At 38.9% G+C, this 12,674-nt stretch overlaps 2 protein-coding genes across 4 annotated transcripts in view; one reads left to right on the top strand and one right to left on the bottom strand.

Moving 5' to 3' along the window:
* Window positions 1–6,679: 6,679 nt before the first annotated feature.
* LOC134734873 (protein SON-like) overlaps window positions 6,680–12,674 on the bottom strand; it is a 7,446-nt gene continuing 1,451 nt past the window's right edge. The window contains exons 2-3 of the mRNA XM_063628231.1: window positions 12,258–12,399; window positions 6,680–7,659 (exon numbers count right to left, since the gene is read on the bottom strand). Of these exons, the coding sequence (XP_063484301.1) occupies window positions 6,680–7,659; window positions 12,258–12,399 (1,122 nt within the window). The remainder of the gene's footprint in view (window positions 7,660–12,257; window positions 12,400–12,674) is intronic.
* The window catches only part of FCRL3 (Fc receptor like 3), a 24,010-nt gene continuing 22,862 nt past the window's right edge, over window positions 11,527–12,674 (top strand). For 2 of the 3 annotated variants that reach the window (XM_063624925.1, XM_063624920.1), the window contains exons 1-2: window positions 11,544–11,625; window positions 11,871–11,935. The gene's annotated coding sequence lies outside the window, so the exon portion shown is untranslated. Of the gene's footprint in view, window positions 11,626–11,870; window positions 11,936–12,674 lie in introns of all 3 variants that reach the window. The other variant, XM_063624924.1, reaches the window with a different exon arrangement.

The raw sequence follows: 12,674 nt of genomic DNA, 5'->3' as shown, positions 1-12,674 counted from the left end.
AGCAAGAAGTAAAAGAACAAGTATTATTCACAAATAATATGAATGCAAATGTAGCAAATCCAAAAGAATACATAGACAAATTGTTGGAATTAACACAAAAGTTTAGAAAAATTGCTGAATAAAAACAATTAGTATATAAAAATCAGTAAGTTTATCACATCAACAAAAATGAAATGCACTATATATATATTATTTTTGATAGCATGCCTAAGAATAAAGAAAAGAAAGGACATTTTAGGCTTCTACAAAGGTAATTATAAAAGGATTAGAAAAAATTAAAGGAGACCTAGAAAATAGAGAAATATATCATATTTAGCAGTTAAAGTTTTTAATATGATAATAGCAGTTAAAGGTTGAATATGATAATAACCTCAATTTTTCCCAAATTGCTGTATTAATTTAATGAAATCTCAATCTTAATCCTAAAAAGATTTTATTTTTGTTTATCTTTTATGGAATTTAACAGTTGATTTTAAAATTGGTATGCATATACAAATGCAAAGGGCAAAGAATAGCAAAACATTTTTGAAAAGAAAGAGAAAGACAAAAGATTTCAGATTAAAATATATTTTGAAGCTATAAAAACGGTGATACAGCCACAATGATAAATGAATCAATGTAATCATAGATAATTCAGAAACTGATCCATATATGTGCATAAGCTTCAGTTATAATAAACATAGTACAGAAGGAGGCAGAGGAAGATGAGCAAATAGAAACCTTCACCAATCATCCCTCCCGCAAATTTCAACAACTACACATGAACAAAAAATCAGGTGAGCAATCACAGTACCTAATTTTAGCTTTATATTACTGAAAGAGGCACTGAAGAGAGTAGGAAAGACAGTTTTGAATTGCCGACACCACCCCTCCCTGATTCCTTGGCAGCAGCTGGATGATACGTAGAATTTGTGCAGTTGGAAGAGGGAAAGCACGGTGACTAGGGAACTTGGCAGTAAACTCAGTGTGGCCCTGTCATAACACTGAGAGAAAAGCCATGCTGGGTTCAGCCAGTGCCCACCCATGGAGGGAACAGAATAGTCCATCCCAGTGGTCAGAACCTGAGTTTCTCAGCAAACCTTGTCACTGTGGGCTAAAGTGCTCTCGGGTTCTAGATAAGCCTGAAACACAGTCTAGGACACAAGGACTGCAATTCCTAGGCAAGTCCTAGTGCTGGGCTGGGCTTAGAGCCACTGAACTAGGGTAGCATGTGACCCAGAGAGACACCAGCCCAGTGGGCTAAGGGAGTGCTTGTGCCACCCCTTTCAAAACCCCAGGCAGAGCAGCTTGTAGCAAAGAAATTGACTCCTTTCTTCTGCTTGAGAGGAGAGCAAAGACTAAAGAGGACTTTGTCTTGAAGCTCAGACACAGTAGGGTAGGGCATTGGGCAGAGTTGTAAGTCCCCCATTCCAAGCCTTAGCTCTCAGATGACATTTCTAGACACATCCTGGCCCAGAAGGGAATCTGCTGCCTTGAAGAGAAGGACCCAGTCCAGGCAAGATTCATCACCTGCTGAATAAAGAGCCGTTGGGCCCTCAATAACCAGCAGCAATACCCAGGTAGTACACCATGGGCTTTTGGTGAGACTCTGAGACATCCTGGCTTCAAGTGAGACCCAGTACACTCCCAGTTGTGGAGGCCATGGTGAAAGACTCCTTCTGCTTGAGAAAAGCAAAGAGAAAAGTAAAGGGGACTTTGTCTTATACCCTAGGTACCAGCTCGGCCACAGTTGGGTAGATCACCAAGTGGGCTCCTGGGGACCCTAAGTCCAGGCCTGGGCTCTTAAACAGCATTTCTGAACCTGCCCTGGGCCAGAGGGAAGCCCACTGCCATGAAGGGTGAGTCCCAGGCCTGGCAGATTTCACCACCCAGGCCTGGCTAAGTGAAGATCCCTTGGGCCTTAAGTGAATATTGGCAGTGGCCTGACAGAGTTACCCATGGGCCAGTGGTGGTGGTGGCCACTGAGAAAGGCTCCTCTGACTATGGAAAGGGCAGGGAAGAGCGGAAAGGACTTTGTCTTGTGGACCAAGGAACAGCTTAGCTTCAATAGAATAAAATACCAGGTACATTTCGAAGATTTTTGACTCCAATCCCTGGCTCTCAGACCGCATCTCTGGGCCTGACCGGGGCAAGAAAGGCACAAACCTGGCTGGCTTCCCAATTTGCTAACTGTAGAGCCCTAGGGCCTTAAGTGAACATAAGCAGTAGCCAGGTAGTGGTTACAGTGGGCCCTGAGTGAGACCCAATGCTGTGCTGGCTTCAGATCTGACCCAGCACAGTCAGTGGTGGTGGCCCCAGGGGTGCTTGCATCACGCCACCCCCAGCTGCAGGCGGCACAGCACAAAGAGAGACTCCGTTTATTTGGGAGAACAGTCTCTGCCTGGTAATCCAGGGAAGCCTTCTGGAACTTATCCAAGACCACTAAGGCAGTACCTCTATGAGTCTGCAGGAACCACAGCATTACTGGGGTTGGGTCTCAAGTTCCTTTGAATACCTGAAAGACCTTCCCAAGAAAGACAGGCACAAACAAGGCCAGAATGCAAAGAACCACAGTAAATACTTAACTCTTCAATGCCTAGACACTAAGGAAGATCTATGAATATCAAGACCATCTCTGAAAACATGATCTCACCAAATGAACTGAATAAGCCACCTGGGACCAATACTGGAGAAGCAGAGATATGTTACCTTTCAGACAGATAATGCAAAATAGCAATTTTGAAAAAACGCAAAGAAATTCAAGATAACAAAGAGAAAGAATTCAGAATTCTATCAGGTAAACTTAACATAGGGATTGAAATAATAAAAGAAAATCAAGCAGAAATTCTGGTGTTGAAAAATGCAATCAACAATGGAAGAATGCATCAGCATCTTTTAATAACAGAATAGATCAAACAGAGGTAAGAATGAGTGAGCTTTATAGGCAACTAATGCCAAAATGGACAAATTGGATCACATCAAATTAAAAAGCGTCTGCACAGGAAAGGAAATAATTCACAAAGTGAAGAGACTACCCATGGAATGGGAGAAAATATTTGCAAACTCCCATTCTGACAAGGTATTAACAACCAGAATATATAAGAAGCTCAGACAACTCTGTAGAAAATAATCTAATAATCTAATCAAAAATAGGCAAGAGATCTGAATAGATATTTCTCAAAAGAAGACATATAAATGGCAAACAGGCATATGATCATCAGAGGCATGCAAATCAAAACTACAATGAGTTATCATCTCACCCCAGTTAAAATAGCTTATGTCCAACAGACAGGCAATAACAAATGCTAGTGAAGATGTGGAGAAAAGGGAACCCTCACACACTGTTGGTAAAATGTAAATTAGTAGTAGCACTATGGGGAACAGTTTGGAGGCTCATCAGAAAACTAAACATAGAGCTACCATATGGTCCAGCAATCCCACTGCCGGGTATATACCACCCCCAAAAGGAAATCAGTTTATTAAAGAGCTATCTACATTCCTATGTTTGTTGCAGCACTGTTCACAATTGCCAAGATTTGGAAGCAACCTAAGTATTCATCACAGAGGAATGGATGAAGAAAATGTGATACATGTATGCGATGGAGTAGTATTCAGCCATAAAAATGAATGAGATCCTGTCATTTGCAACAACATGGATGGAACTGGAAATCATTATGTTAAGTGAAATAAGCCAGGCACAGAAAGACAAATACATGTTTTCACTTATTTGTGGGAGCTAAAAATCAAAACAATTGAACTCATGAAGATAGGGTAGAAAGATGGTTAGCAGAGGCTGGGAAGGATAGTAGAGGAATGAGGGGGTGCTAGGGATGGTTACTGGGTACAAAAAAATAGAAGAATAAATAAGACCTAGTATTTGATAGCACAACAAGGTGACTAGTCAATAATAATTTAATTCTATATTTTTAAATAACTAAAATAGTATTATTGGGTTGTTTGTAACAGAAAGGATAAATGCTTAAAGTGATGGATACCCTACTTACCATGATGTGGTTATTACACTTTGTATGTCTATATCAAAGTATCTCAGGTATCTCACAAAAATATACACTTACTATGTACCCACAGCAAATAAAAATTGAAAATTAAAAAAAAAATGTAGTTCAGAGAACAGAAGAAGTTTCTATGATTGACCCTGGGATAACTAGACATCAAGATAGAGTAAAATAAATTGTAATCTCTTCATTATTACATATGCAAGCAATACAAAATAATCTCAAGCGAACTATAAAACTAAATGAGAAAAGAGAAACAGGTTTTTAAAAGATAACTTAGTACTATATCTTTATAAGTTAGAGTAGAGAAAATTTCTTAAACAAAACACCAAAGATAAAAGAAAAGATTGGTAAGTTTGACTACATTGAAATTAAGAACTTCTGTGTATCCATGTATCCAAAGACACAAGGAAGAAAGTGCAAAGCAGGGCCTCAGGGTGAGAGAAAATATTTACATTACATAAACCCAACAAAGGGTTTGTATCTAAAACTACAAGTCATAAAGAACTGCAGATTTATAAAGAAAAGACAAACAACTCAATAGAAAAATCACCACAAGACTTGAGCACTTTACAAAAAAAGAAAATCCAAAGCCAAAAAGCTGTAAAAAGATGGTCAACCTCATTTAATAGTAAGAGACATACAAAATAAAATCATGAGCTACTACTACACTCTGATAGCAATGGCTAAATTTAACAGGAGCAATGAGAACTAGGATGAATGTAAATTGGTTCAACCACTTTGGAAAACTTTTTGACATCATCTACTAAAGCTGACATGCATATATATATATATATACTACCCTGTGACCCAACATTCAATTTCTGTATGTGTATGCTTATATATACCAAAATGTTCACAATATCCATAATATCATTGTAATAATGCAAAAACTTGATACTACTCAAATGGCCATAAACAGTACAATGGACAAATAAAAGTGATGCATTCATACAATAGAATGAATTTAATAAAAAGTTAGAACACAGCCCTAATAAGAAGCATGCTAAAGCCACAGCAGCTACTGTGGTTCTTCAAGCAATGGGCCTTGTACCAAAGGACCTCATGGCTAATGCCACTTGCTTCAGGAGTGCCTCACGTATAGATTGAGGTTTTATAATAATCATTTCAGATAATTTTACTCTGCATCACAGTGTATTTCCTCTTTAATGTTGTAAATATTTGGCAATTTAAGACATTGTGTAAAAAGCAATCTGTAAAAACATCTCCAGGCTTTGATTTTTGTACCATGGAAATTGTATTTAACCATACAGGGTTTTGGTATGTTTATACTGTTTAGCTTAGTGATGTATTTGTTTAAGTGGCTAACATCCAAACGATTGTTTGAAGGCATCAGAGTAATCTTCAGTGTGGAATGTTAAATAACGCTTTTATACTGTATTTTGTACTATGATGTAACTCCTCTTCCTTATGGCTGGGCTACTGTAACACTTGCCTGTAATCAGTGAAGGGCTGTGCACCTTGTATTATTTCACAATGGGTTCTGCTGGACAGATACTGGGCCAGTGTTATTGAGGTGATCAAGCAAGATCTGTTCCACAGGGCTAATGCAACCATCTCCCTTCAAAATTTTGTAGAGGTTCTAAACAGAAAGTGGTATGTTGTGTGATGATCAGCACTAAGTCCTGCATTCCTGTTAAAGCCACTTGGGTCATAAGAAGGGAGTAAAAAATGAAGTCTGACTAGAATTCTACTATTGCAGAGGCCAAGTACATTAAGTATGGCATTGAGTTGTGATATAGTTTTACTTTGATGTGCATTTTGAATTTCAGCTATACCTAGATAGATGTAAAATGATAATCAACATGCTGTAACCAACTTATCTAATAAAATTGGCAACCAGCCACTATTCTGTTGACTATGAGAAAGTTCAAGTTTATGTTAATTTTTAGGGTCCAGTAGAATATTTTATGTGTATTCAATGGTATTCATATGCTATGTTTCTAAACTTTATTTTCAAAAGCTTAAGGCCCAAATACTAACTTCTCTGGAATAAAAAAAAAAAAAAAAAAGAAAGTCGTAGACATTGCATGGCCAGATAGGGTAGAGATCTAATCTCACTTGTACTTCATCTTAGAATGAGACATCCCATCTTTATGATCCTAACAACATTTGAAAGCTTAACACTTGATACCTCTGTGCAGTGGTAGGATTATTTTGAGATCAGATGTTTTTCAGAGCATTTGATTTTCCCTTCATTAAATAGATTTCTCTCCTTACTCTAGAGCTTAGACCAAAATAGCCAACATTCACTGAACATTATCATTCATGTATTTAATGGTACCTCCAGATTAACACATCCAAAATTGAAGCAATCTTTTTTTCAACACAGAGTCTTGCTGTCACCCAGGCTGGAGTGCAGTGGTGCTATCTCTTCTCATTGCAACCTCTGCCTTCTGGATTCAAGCAATTCTCCTGCCTCAGCCTCCCGAGTAGCTGGGATTACAGGCATGCACCACCAGACCCAGCTAATTTTTGTATTCTTAGTAGAGATGGGGTTTCACCATGTTGGCCAGGATGGTCTCGATCTCCTGACCTGATGATCTGCCCACCTTGGCCTCCCAAAGTGCTGGGATTACAGGTGTGAGCCAACGCACCTGACCTCTTTTTTTTTTAACTACATGTACTCCCTCAGGTGTCCCCATCACCATTCACTCAGATGCTTAAGCTAGAGATGCTAGAGATTTATTCATGCATTTATTCCAGTTTATTGTTATTGCATTCTCACTGAGTCTTTTCTGAGCAAGTGCCTGTTCACTCATTGCTGTAGAGATGTCCACAGGCTCTGAGGGCAAATTGCTGCTGAAAACATTATCATCATCTTTGTTTTCTTCACCATTTTTCTCTACAGGAACCCATTCTCCATAAACACTATCCGCTTCTTTTTTCCAATATTGAGATCCAAATGATACAGGGAATTCTTTTGTTAATGTTACCTGGCTTTTTGGTGGAGTTGGTTTTGCTGCAGCAATATTCAGATTGAAAAAAATGGGTTTGGGTTCACTGAGTTTAAAGGGATGATGATAAAAAGGAGGTTCTTCTTCCTCTTCATCCGAAACATGAGATTTATTCACTATTACATCATCATCTTCTTTACTCTGTGCGATCTGTTTACATTTCTCAGTTAGTTCTTCTATAGTAGCTCCTCCTGACTTTTTAGCAACTTTCTCTTCTATAGTATGTGGAGGTGCAGGCTTTAGGTTTGGCAGTAAAGGGACACCAGCTTTAGCACACATGGCAGCTGCATTAGCTTTGGCTATTTCAAGTAATTGAGCCTTATCCAAATCTGTCAGACGTTTAGATGGTCTGCCTGGTTCAGAAGACCTGGATCTTTTACGACGGATGGGAGATCTGCTAAACCATCTTCTCAAGGGTGTTCTTGATTGCCTTAATGTGACTGGTGAGATACTGAAGCTTCGTCTTCCTACCACAGACCTTGATCTTCTCCAGCGGCTGGGGGTGCGGCTCCGTCGGCTGGGGGTACGGTTCCGGCGGCTGGGGGTGTGGCTCCCGCGGCTTGCGGAAATGCTAAAGCTCCTTCTTCTACCCACAGATCTAGACCTTCGTTGACCACTTGGAGTATGACTCCGACTCTGACGACTTGGGGTTCGTGCAATGCCTATGACTTTCTTTCGTCTCTCCACTCATGTGGAACCTTTTCACTGACAAATATTTATATCATGTGACTACCTTGTTTAATAAGGTACTTATTTTCATATTTGGCTTTCACATAGAAATTTGTGTATACAACTTTATCATATCTATCACTTTTCATAAAATCTTGTATACTTTCTTTTTTTAGGGATCTTATCTCATTTCTCTTTATGTTGCTAACAGTAGCTATCAGAATTTCCGAAAGTTGTCACCCATGCTCACAAAGCTGCTCCCCAGGACCAACCCTGCCCTTGTGGGTATCCTCATGGGACCACTGGTGAGCAGTGGTGTAGAATTTTTAAGAAAACTCAGAAAAATATGTTAGCTATATAGCACAAAAATCTATTGGAATCCAAGGCTAAAATTTTGCTCTACATTTTTCATGCCAGATTAAGTCCAATAAGCAGTTCAGAGGTTCTGCAATAAGATTAAATAATGAGATCCCCCAATAGCAAAATTATGACAGTGTTGAGATGCCACAAATTTTACTACAAGCCTTTTTTTCCCCTTGTTAATATCCCTAGGAAGAAATTGAAGTCCAAAGATTAAATCCTTTTGTAGGAAAAATTCCAGACACAGTAAAATCCAATTAACTAAAGCCTTAAATCAAATTGTCTTTAAGAATTTAAAGTAACCTCTGACCCCCAATTTATTATATTCTGCTTAATCTCAACTAAGTGTAAGTTCTCAATGTCTGGATTAAGCTAAGTTTGTTTTAGCAATTGCTGTCTGTACCGTCTCACAGCTGAATTGAATCATTTCTTTCAGAACCTTGGAGATTGTGTTGGTTCAATGCCAAGACTCTCATGAGCCACAGTTTTAACAAGTTCAAAGAATTAATAGGGGATAAAAGATTATCACAGCACAGGCCCCATAACCACTGAATTCTAGAAAGCCAACCCCCAACTCTAGAGCAATAATGCTAAGCAGGCTTACGCTCTTAGAACCCTTATTTAATGTCTCTACATACCCTGATGGAGATTCATTCACATATGAAGAAAGAAAAGTAGATAAAGAAATTCATTGTTTAGCTTCAGCAGAGTGCCAGTCAGTTGGTGCCAGCTGATGCCAGTGGACTCAGAGCCTTTAAACTTAAACTGAGTTGTGAGGAAATTCACACTGCAAGGTTAACGTTGACACTAAAAGCATTTACTACTTTAAGGATGGGTGGGAACCATTCATTTTGTGACTTTTTTTTAAGAACAGGAAGCATTTTTAGTTTAAGAATAAGTTTCACTTCAAAGATAGTAGTACACTCATAAATTCTTACTGAAATCAATAATTACACAGAAACACAAAAATACTTATAGCCTGTCACAGGCTGATCACAAGCCTTTACAATAAAGTACACTATTATTAGCTTTAATATCCTATATAAGCAAGCATCGCATATGAGGTAGCAGCATTCCTTCTCCCGCTTTCTGAGGATGCCCTACTTTGTAATTGAGTAGCTTCTTTGTTCCCCAACTTTCATTTGAAGTCCAGGGGTACATGTGTAGGATGTGCATGCTTGTTACATAGGTAAACATGTGTCATGGGAATTTGTTGTACAGATGATTTCATCACCCAGGTATTAAGCCTAGTATTAATTAGTTATTTTTCCTGATGCTTTCTCTCTTCCCACCCCCCACCCTCCAACAAGACCCAGTGTGTTCTGTTTCCCTCTATGTGTCCATGTGTTCTCATCATTCAGCTCTCACCTATAAGCAAGAACATGCAGTGTTTGGTTTGCTGTTCTTGCATTAGTTTGTTGAGAATAATGGCTTCCAGATCTATCTATGTACCTGGAAAGGACATAATCTCATTCCTTTTTATGGCTGCATAGTATTCCATGGTGTATATGTACCACATTTTCTTTATCCAGTCTATCATTGATGGGCATTTAGGTTGATTCCATGTCTTTGCTATTGTGAATAGTGCTGCAATGAACATATGCATGCAAGTATCTTTATAATCAAATGATTTATGTTCCTTTGGGTATATACCCAGTAATGGGATTGCTGGATCAAATAATATTTCTGCCTCTAGGTCTTGGAGGAATCACCACACTGTCTTCCACAACGACTTAACTAATATATACTTTCACCAGCAGGGTAAAAGCTTTCCTTTCCCTCCACAACCTTGCCAGTATCTGTTGTTTTTTGACTTTTTGATAGTAGCCATTCTGACTGGTGTGAGATGGTATCTCATTGTAGCTTTGAGTTGCATTTCTCTAATGATCAGTAGTGTTGAGCTTTTTTTCATGTTTGTTGGTTGCATATATGTCTTCTTTTGACAAGTGTCTGTCCATGTCCTTTGCCCACTTTTTAATGAGGTTGTTTTTTATTTTTTTCCCTTGTAAATTTGTTTAAGTACCTTGTAGATGTTGGATGTTAGACCTTTGTCAGATGGATAGATTGCAAATATTTTCTCCCATTCTGTAGGTTGTCTGGTCACTCTGATGACAGTTTCTTTTGCTGAGCAGAAGCTCATTAGTTTCATTAGATCTCACTTGTCAATTTTTGCTTTTGTTGCAATTGCTTTTGGTGTCTTTGTCATGAAATCTTTGCCCGCACCTATGTCCTGAAGGGTATTGCCTAGATTTTCTTCTAGGATTTTTATAGTTTTGGGTTTTACATTTAAGTTACTAATCCATCTTGAATTAATTTTTGTATATGATGTAAGGAGGGGTCCAGTTTCAATTTTCTGCATATGGCTAGCCAGTGATCTCTGCACCATTTATTAAATAGTGAATCCTTTCCCCATTGCTTGTTTTGGTCAGGTTTGTCAAAGATCAGATGGTTTTAGGTGTGTGGTCTTATTTCTGGGCTGTCTACTCTGTTCCGTTGGTCTGTGTATCTGTTTTTATACCAGTACTGTGCTTTTTTGTCACCGTTGTCTTGCAGTATAATTTGAAGTCGGGTAGTGTGATTTCTCCAGGTTTGTTCTTTTTGTTTAGGATTGTCCTGTCTATTTGACTCTTTGTGTTCCATACACATTTTAAAATCTTTTTTTCTAATTCCATGAGGAATGTCAATGGTAATTTAATGGGCATAGCATTGAATCTATAAATTGTTTTTTCGTGATATCAATTCTTCCTATCCATGAGGATGGAATGTTTTTCCATTTCTTCGTGTCATCTCTGCTATCCTTGAGTAGTGGTTTGTAGTTTTCCTTGAAGAGGTCCTTCACTTCCCTTGTTAGCTGTATTCCTAGGTATTTTATTCTTTTTGTGGCAATTGTGAGTAGGAGTTCATTTATGATTTGGCTCTCTGCTTGTCTATTGTTGGTGTATAGAAATTCTCATGATTTTTGCACTTTGATTATGTATCCTGATACTTTGCTGAAGTTGCTTATCAGCTTAAGAAGCTTTTGAGCTGAGATGATGGGGTTATCTAGATATAGGATCACGTCATCTGCTAACAAACGTAGTGTGACTTCCTCTCTTCCTGTTTGAATACCTTTAGCTCTTTCTCTTGCCTGATTGCCCTGGCCAGAGCTTCCAATTCTATGTTGAATAGCAGTGGTAAGAGAGGGTATCCTTGTCTTGGGCCGGTTTTCAAGGGGAATGCTTCCAGTTTTTGCTCATTCAGTATGATATTGGCTGTGGGTTTCTTATGCCCTAAGATGCAAGGTTCAACATATGCAAATCAATAAATGTGATTCATCCCATAAACAGAACTAAAGACAAAAGCCACATGATTATCTCAATAAATGCAGAAAAGGCCTTCAAAAAAATTCAACATCTCTTCATGTTAAAAACTCTCAATAAACTAGACATTGAAGGAACCTACGTTAAAATAACATTTTGTGTCTTTCTTGATTTTCACTTCCTCTTTGAGTGAAGTGCTTCTGACACCTCAGCTCTGAGTTCAGTGAGGGATCTCTTATGTCACACAGCATCTACCCTCTCAAGTGAGCAGACCAACCTCTGCTTGATATGGAATTGTACTGGCCTAAGAAGAGTGCCTCCTAGGTAATATTTTCCCTTTGTATTTACATTTAGTTCAGTTAGAAAATATAACTGACCAGGTGTGTTTCCTCACACCTGTAGCCCCAGCACTTTGGGAGGCGGAGGTGGGTGGATTGTTTGAGTCTAGGAGTTCAGGACCGGTCTGGGGAGCATGGCCCCATCTCTATATGAAAGAATTAAAAATTTAAGCCACCTACAATAACTATGTAATTATGTCAGTAATTGTTTAAATGTTTTCCACCCTTGAGCCTAGAGAATGTCACATGAATTCAAGAGTGATCCATCCAGTTTGCTGCTTGGACCTGAAAGCAGGGTGAGATTTGGGGTGACTGAGATATGGGAAGCTTTTCTAGGCTTCATTCTAGCAATTTAAAACTAGATTCTTATTGGTGTTTTGTAGCATACAAGGAATCTTAGAGCCAAAAATATTATTCCAGTCACCAGTGCCTAAAAACGCTTTAGAGATTTCTATTTTTGCCCCTCCTCCCCCGCAAAAAAACAAAACAGAAGACTATCTGCTTCAGCTATGACTACCTAGAAAATGTGACTCTGCCTACTGTGGTCCTCTGTTGAACCATCTTGCAGCCCCCAAAGTTCTGTTGCCAGGCAGCACTTGTGTCCTTCCAAGCACTTACTGCCCATATGTAAGCCCTTGCCTTGTCTGTCCCTGCTTACAAGGGCTTCGCAACGATCTTGAAGGCCCTCACAAGGTTCTTGTGCCTTTCGCTTATTGACATTCATGGGTACAGTCCCACCTCTATAGAAACAGCCACTGACCTATGAACAAAGCTACCACAAGTTGTGTCACAAAACCATATGCCCTAAGACTGCAAGCACCTTGCCCAGGCTCAGTAGTTAAGTATAAAAGGTGGCTCAGAATAGGCCTCTACAATCTGGAAAATGCCCTTCTCTCTTACTAAACAAATACCAAGGCTGAGAACGACAGGATTTGTTCCCACCAAAAGCCTCTCCTTGTAAATATATAGCTCTCATACATTTGTTCTTTTGTTTTTAGTTCTTTTACATCTAAACCCATGCCCCAATTGTTTGTG

This window comes from Symphalangus syndactylus, chromosome 12 (assembly GCF_028878055.3).
Source record: "Symphalangus syndactylus isolate Jambi chromosome 12, NHGRI_mSymSyn1-v2.1_pri, whole genome shotgun sequence".
NCBI classification, from domain to species: domain Eukaryota; kingdom Metazoa; phylum Chordata; class Mammalia; order Primates; family Hylobatidae; genus Symphalangus; species Symphalangus syndactylus.
Note: the sequence above shows the minus strand (reverse complement) of the source record. Positions and strands in the feature narration are given on the sequence as shown.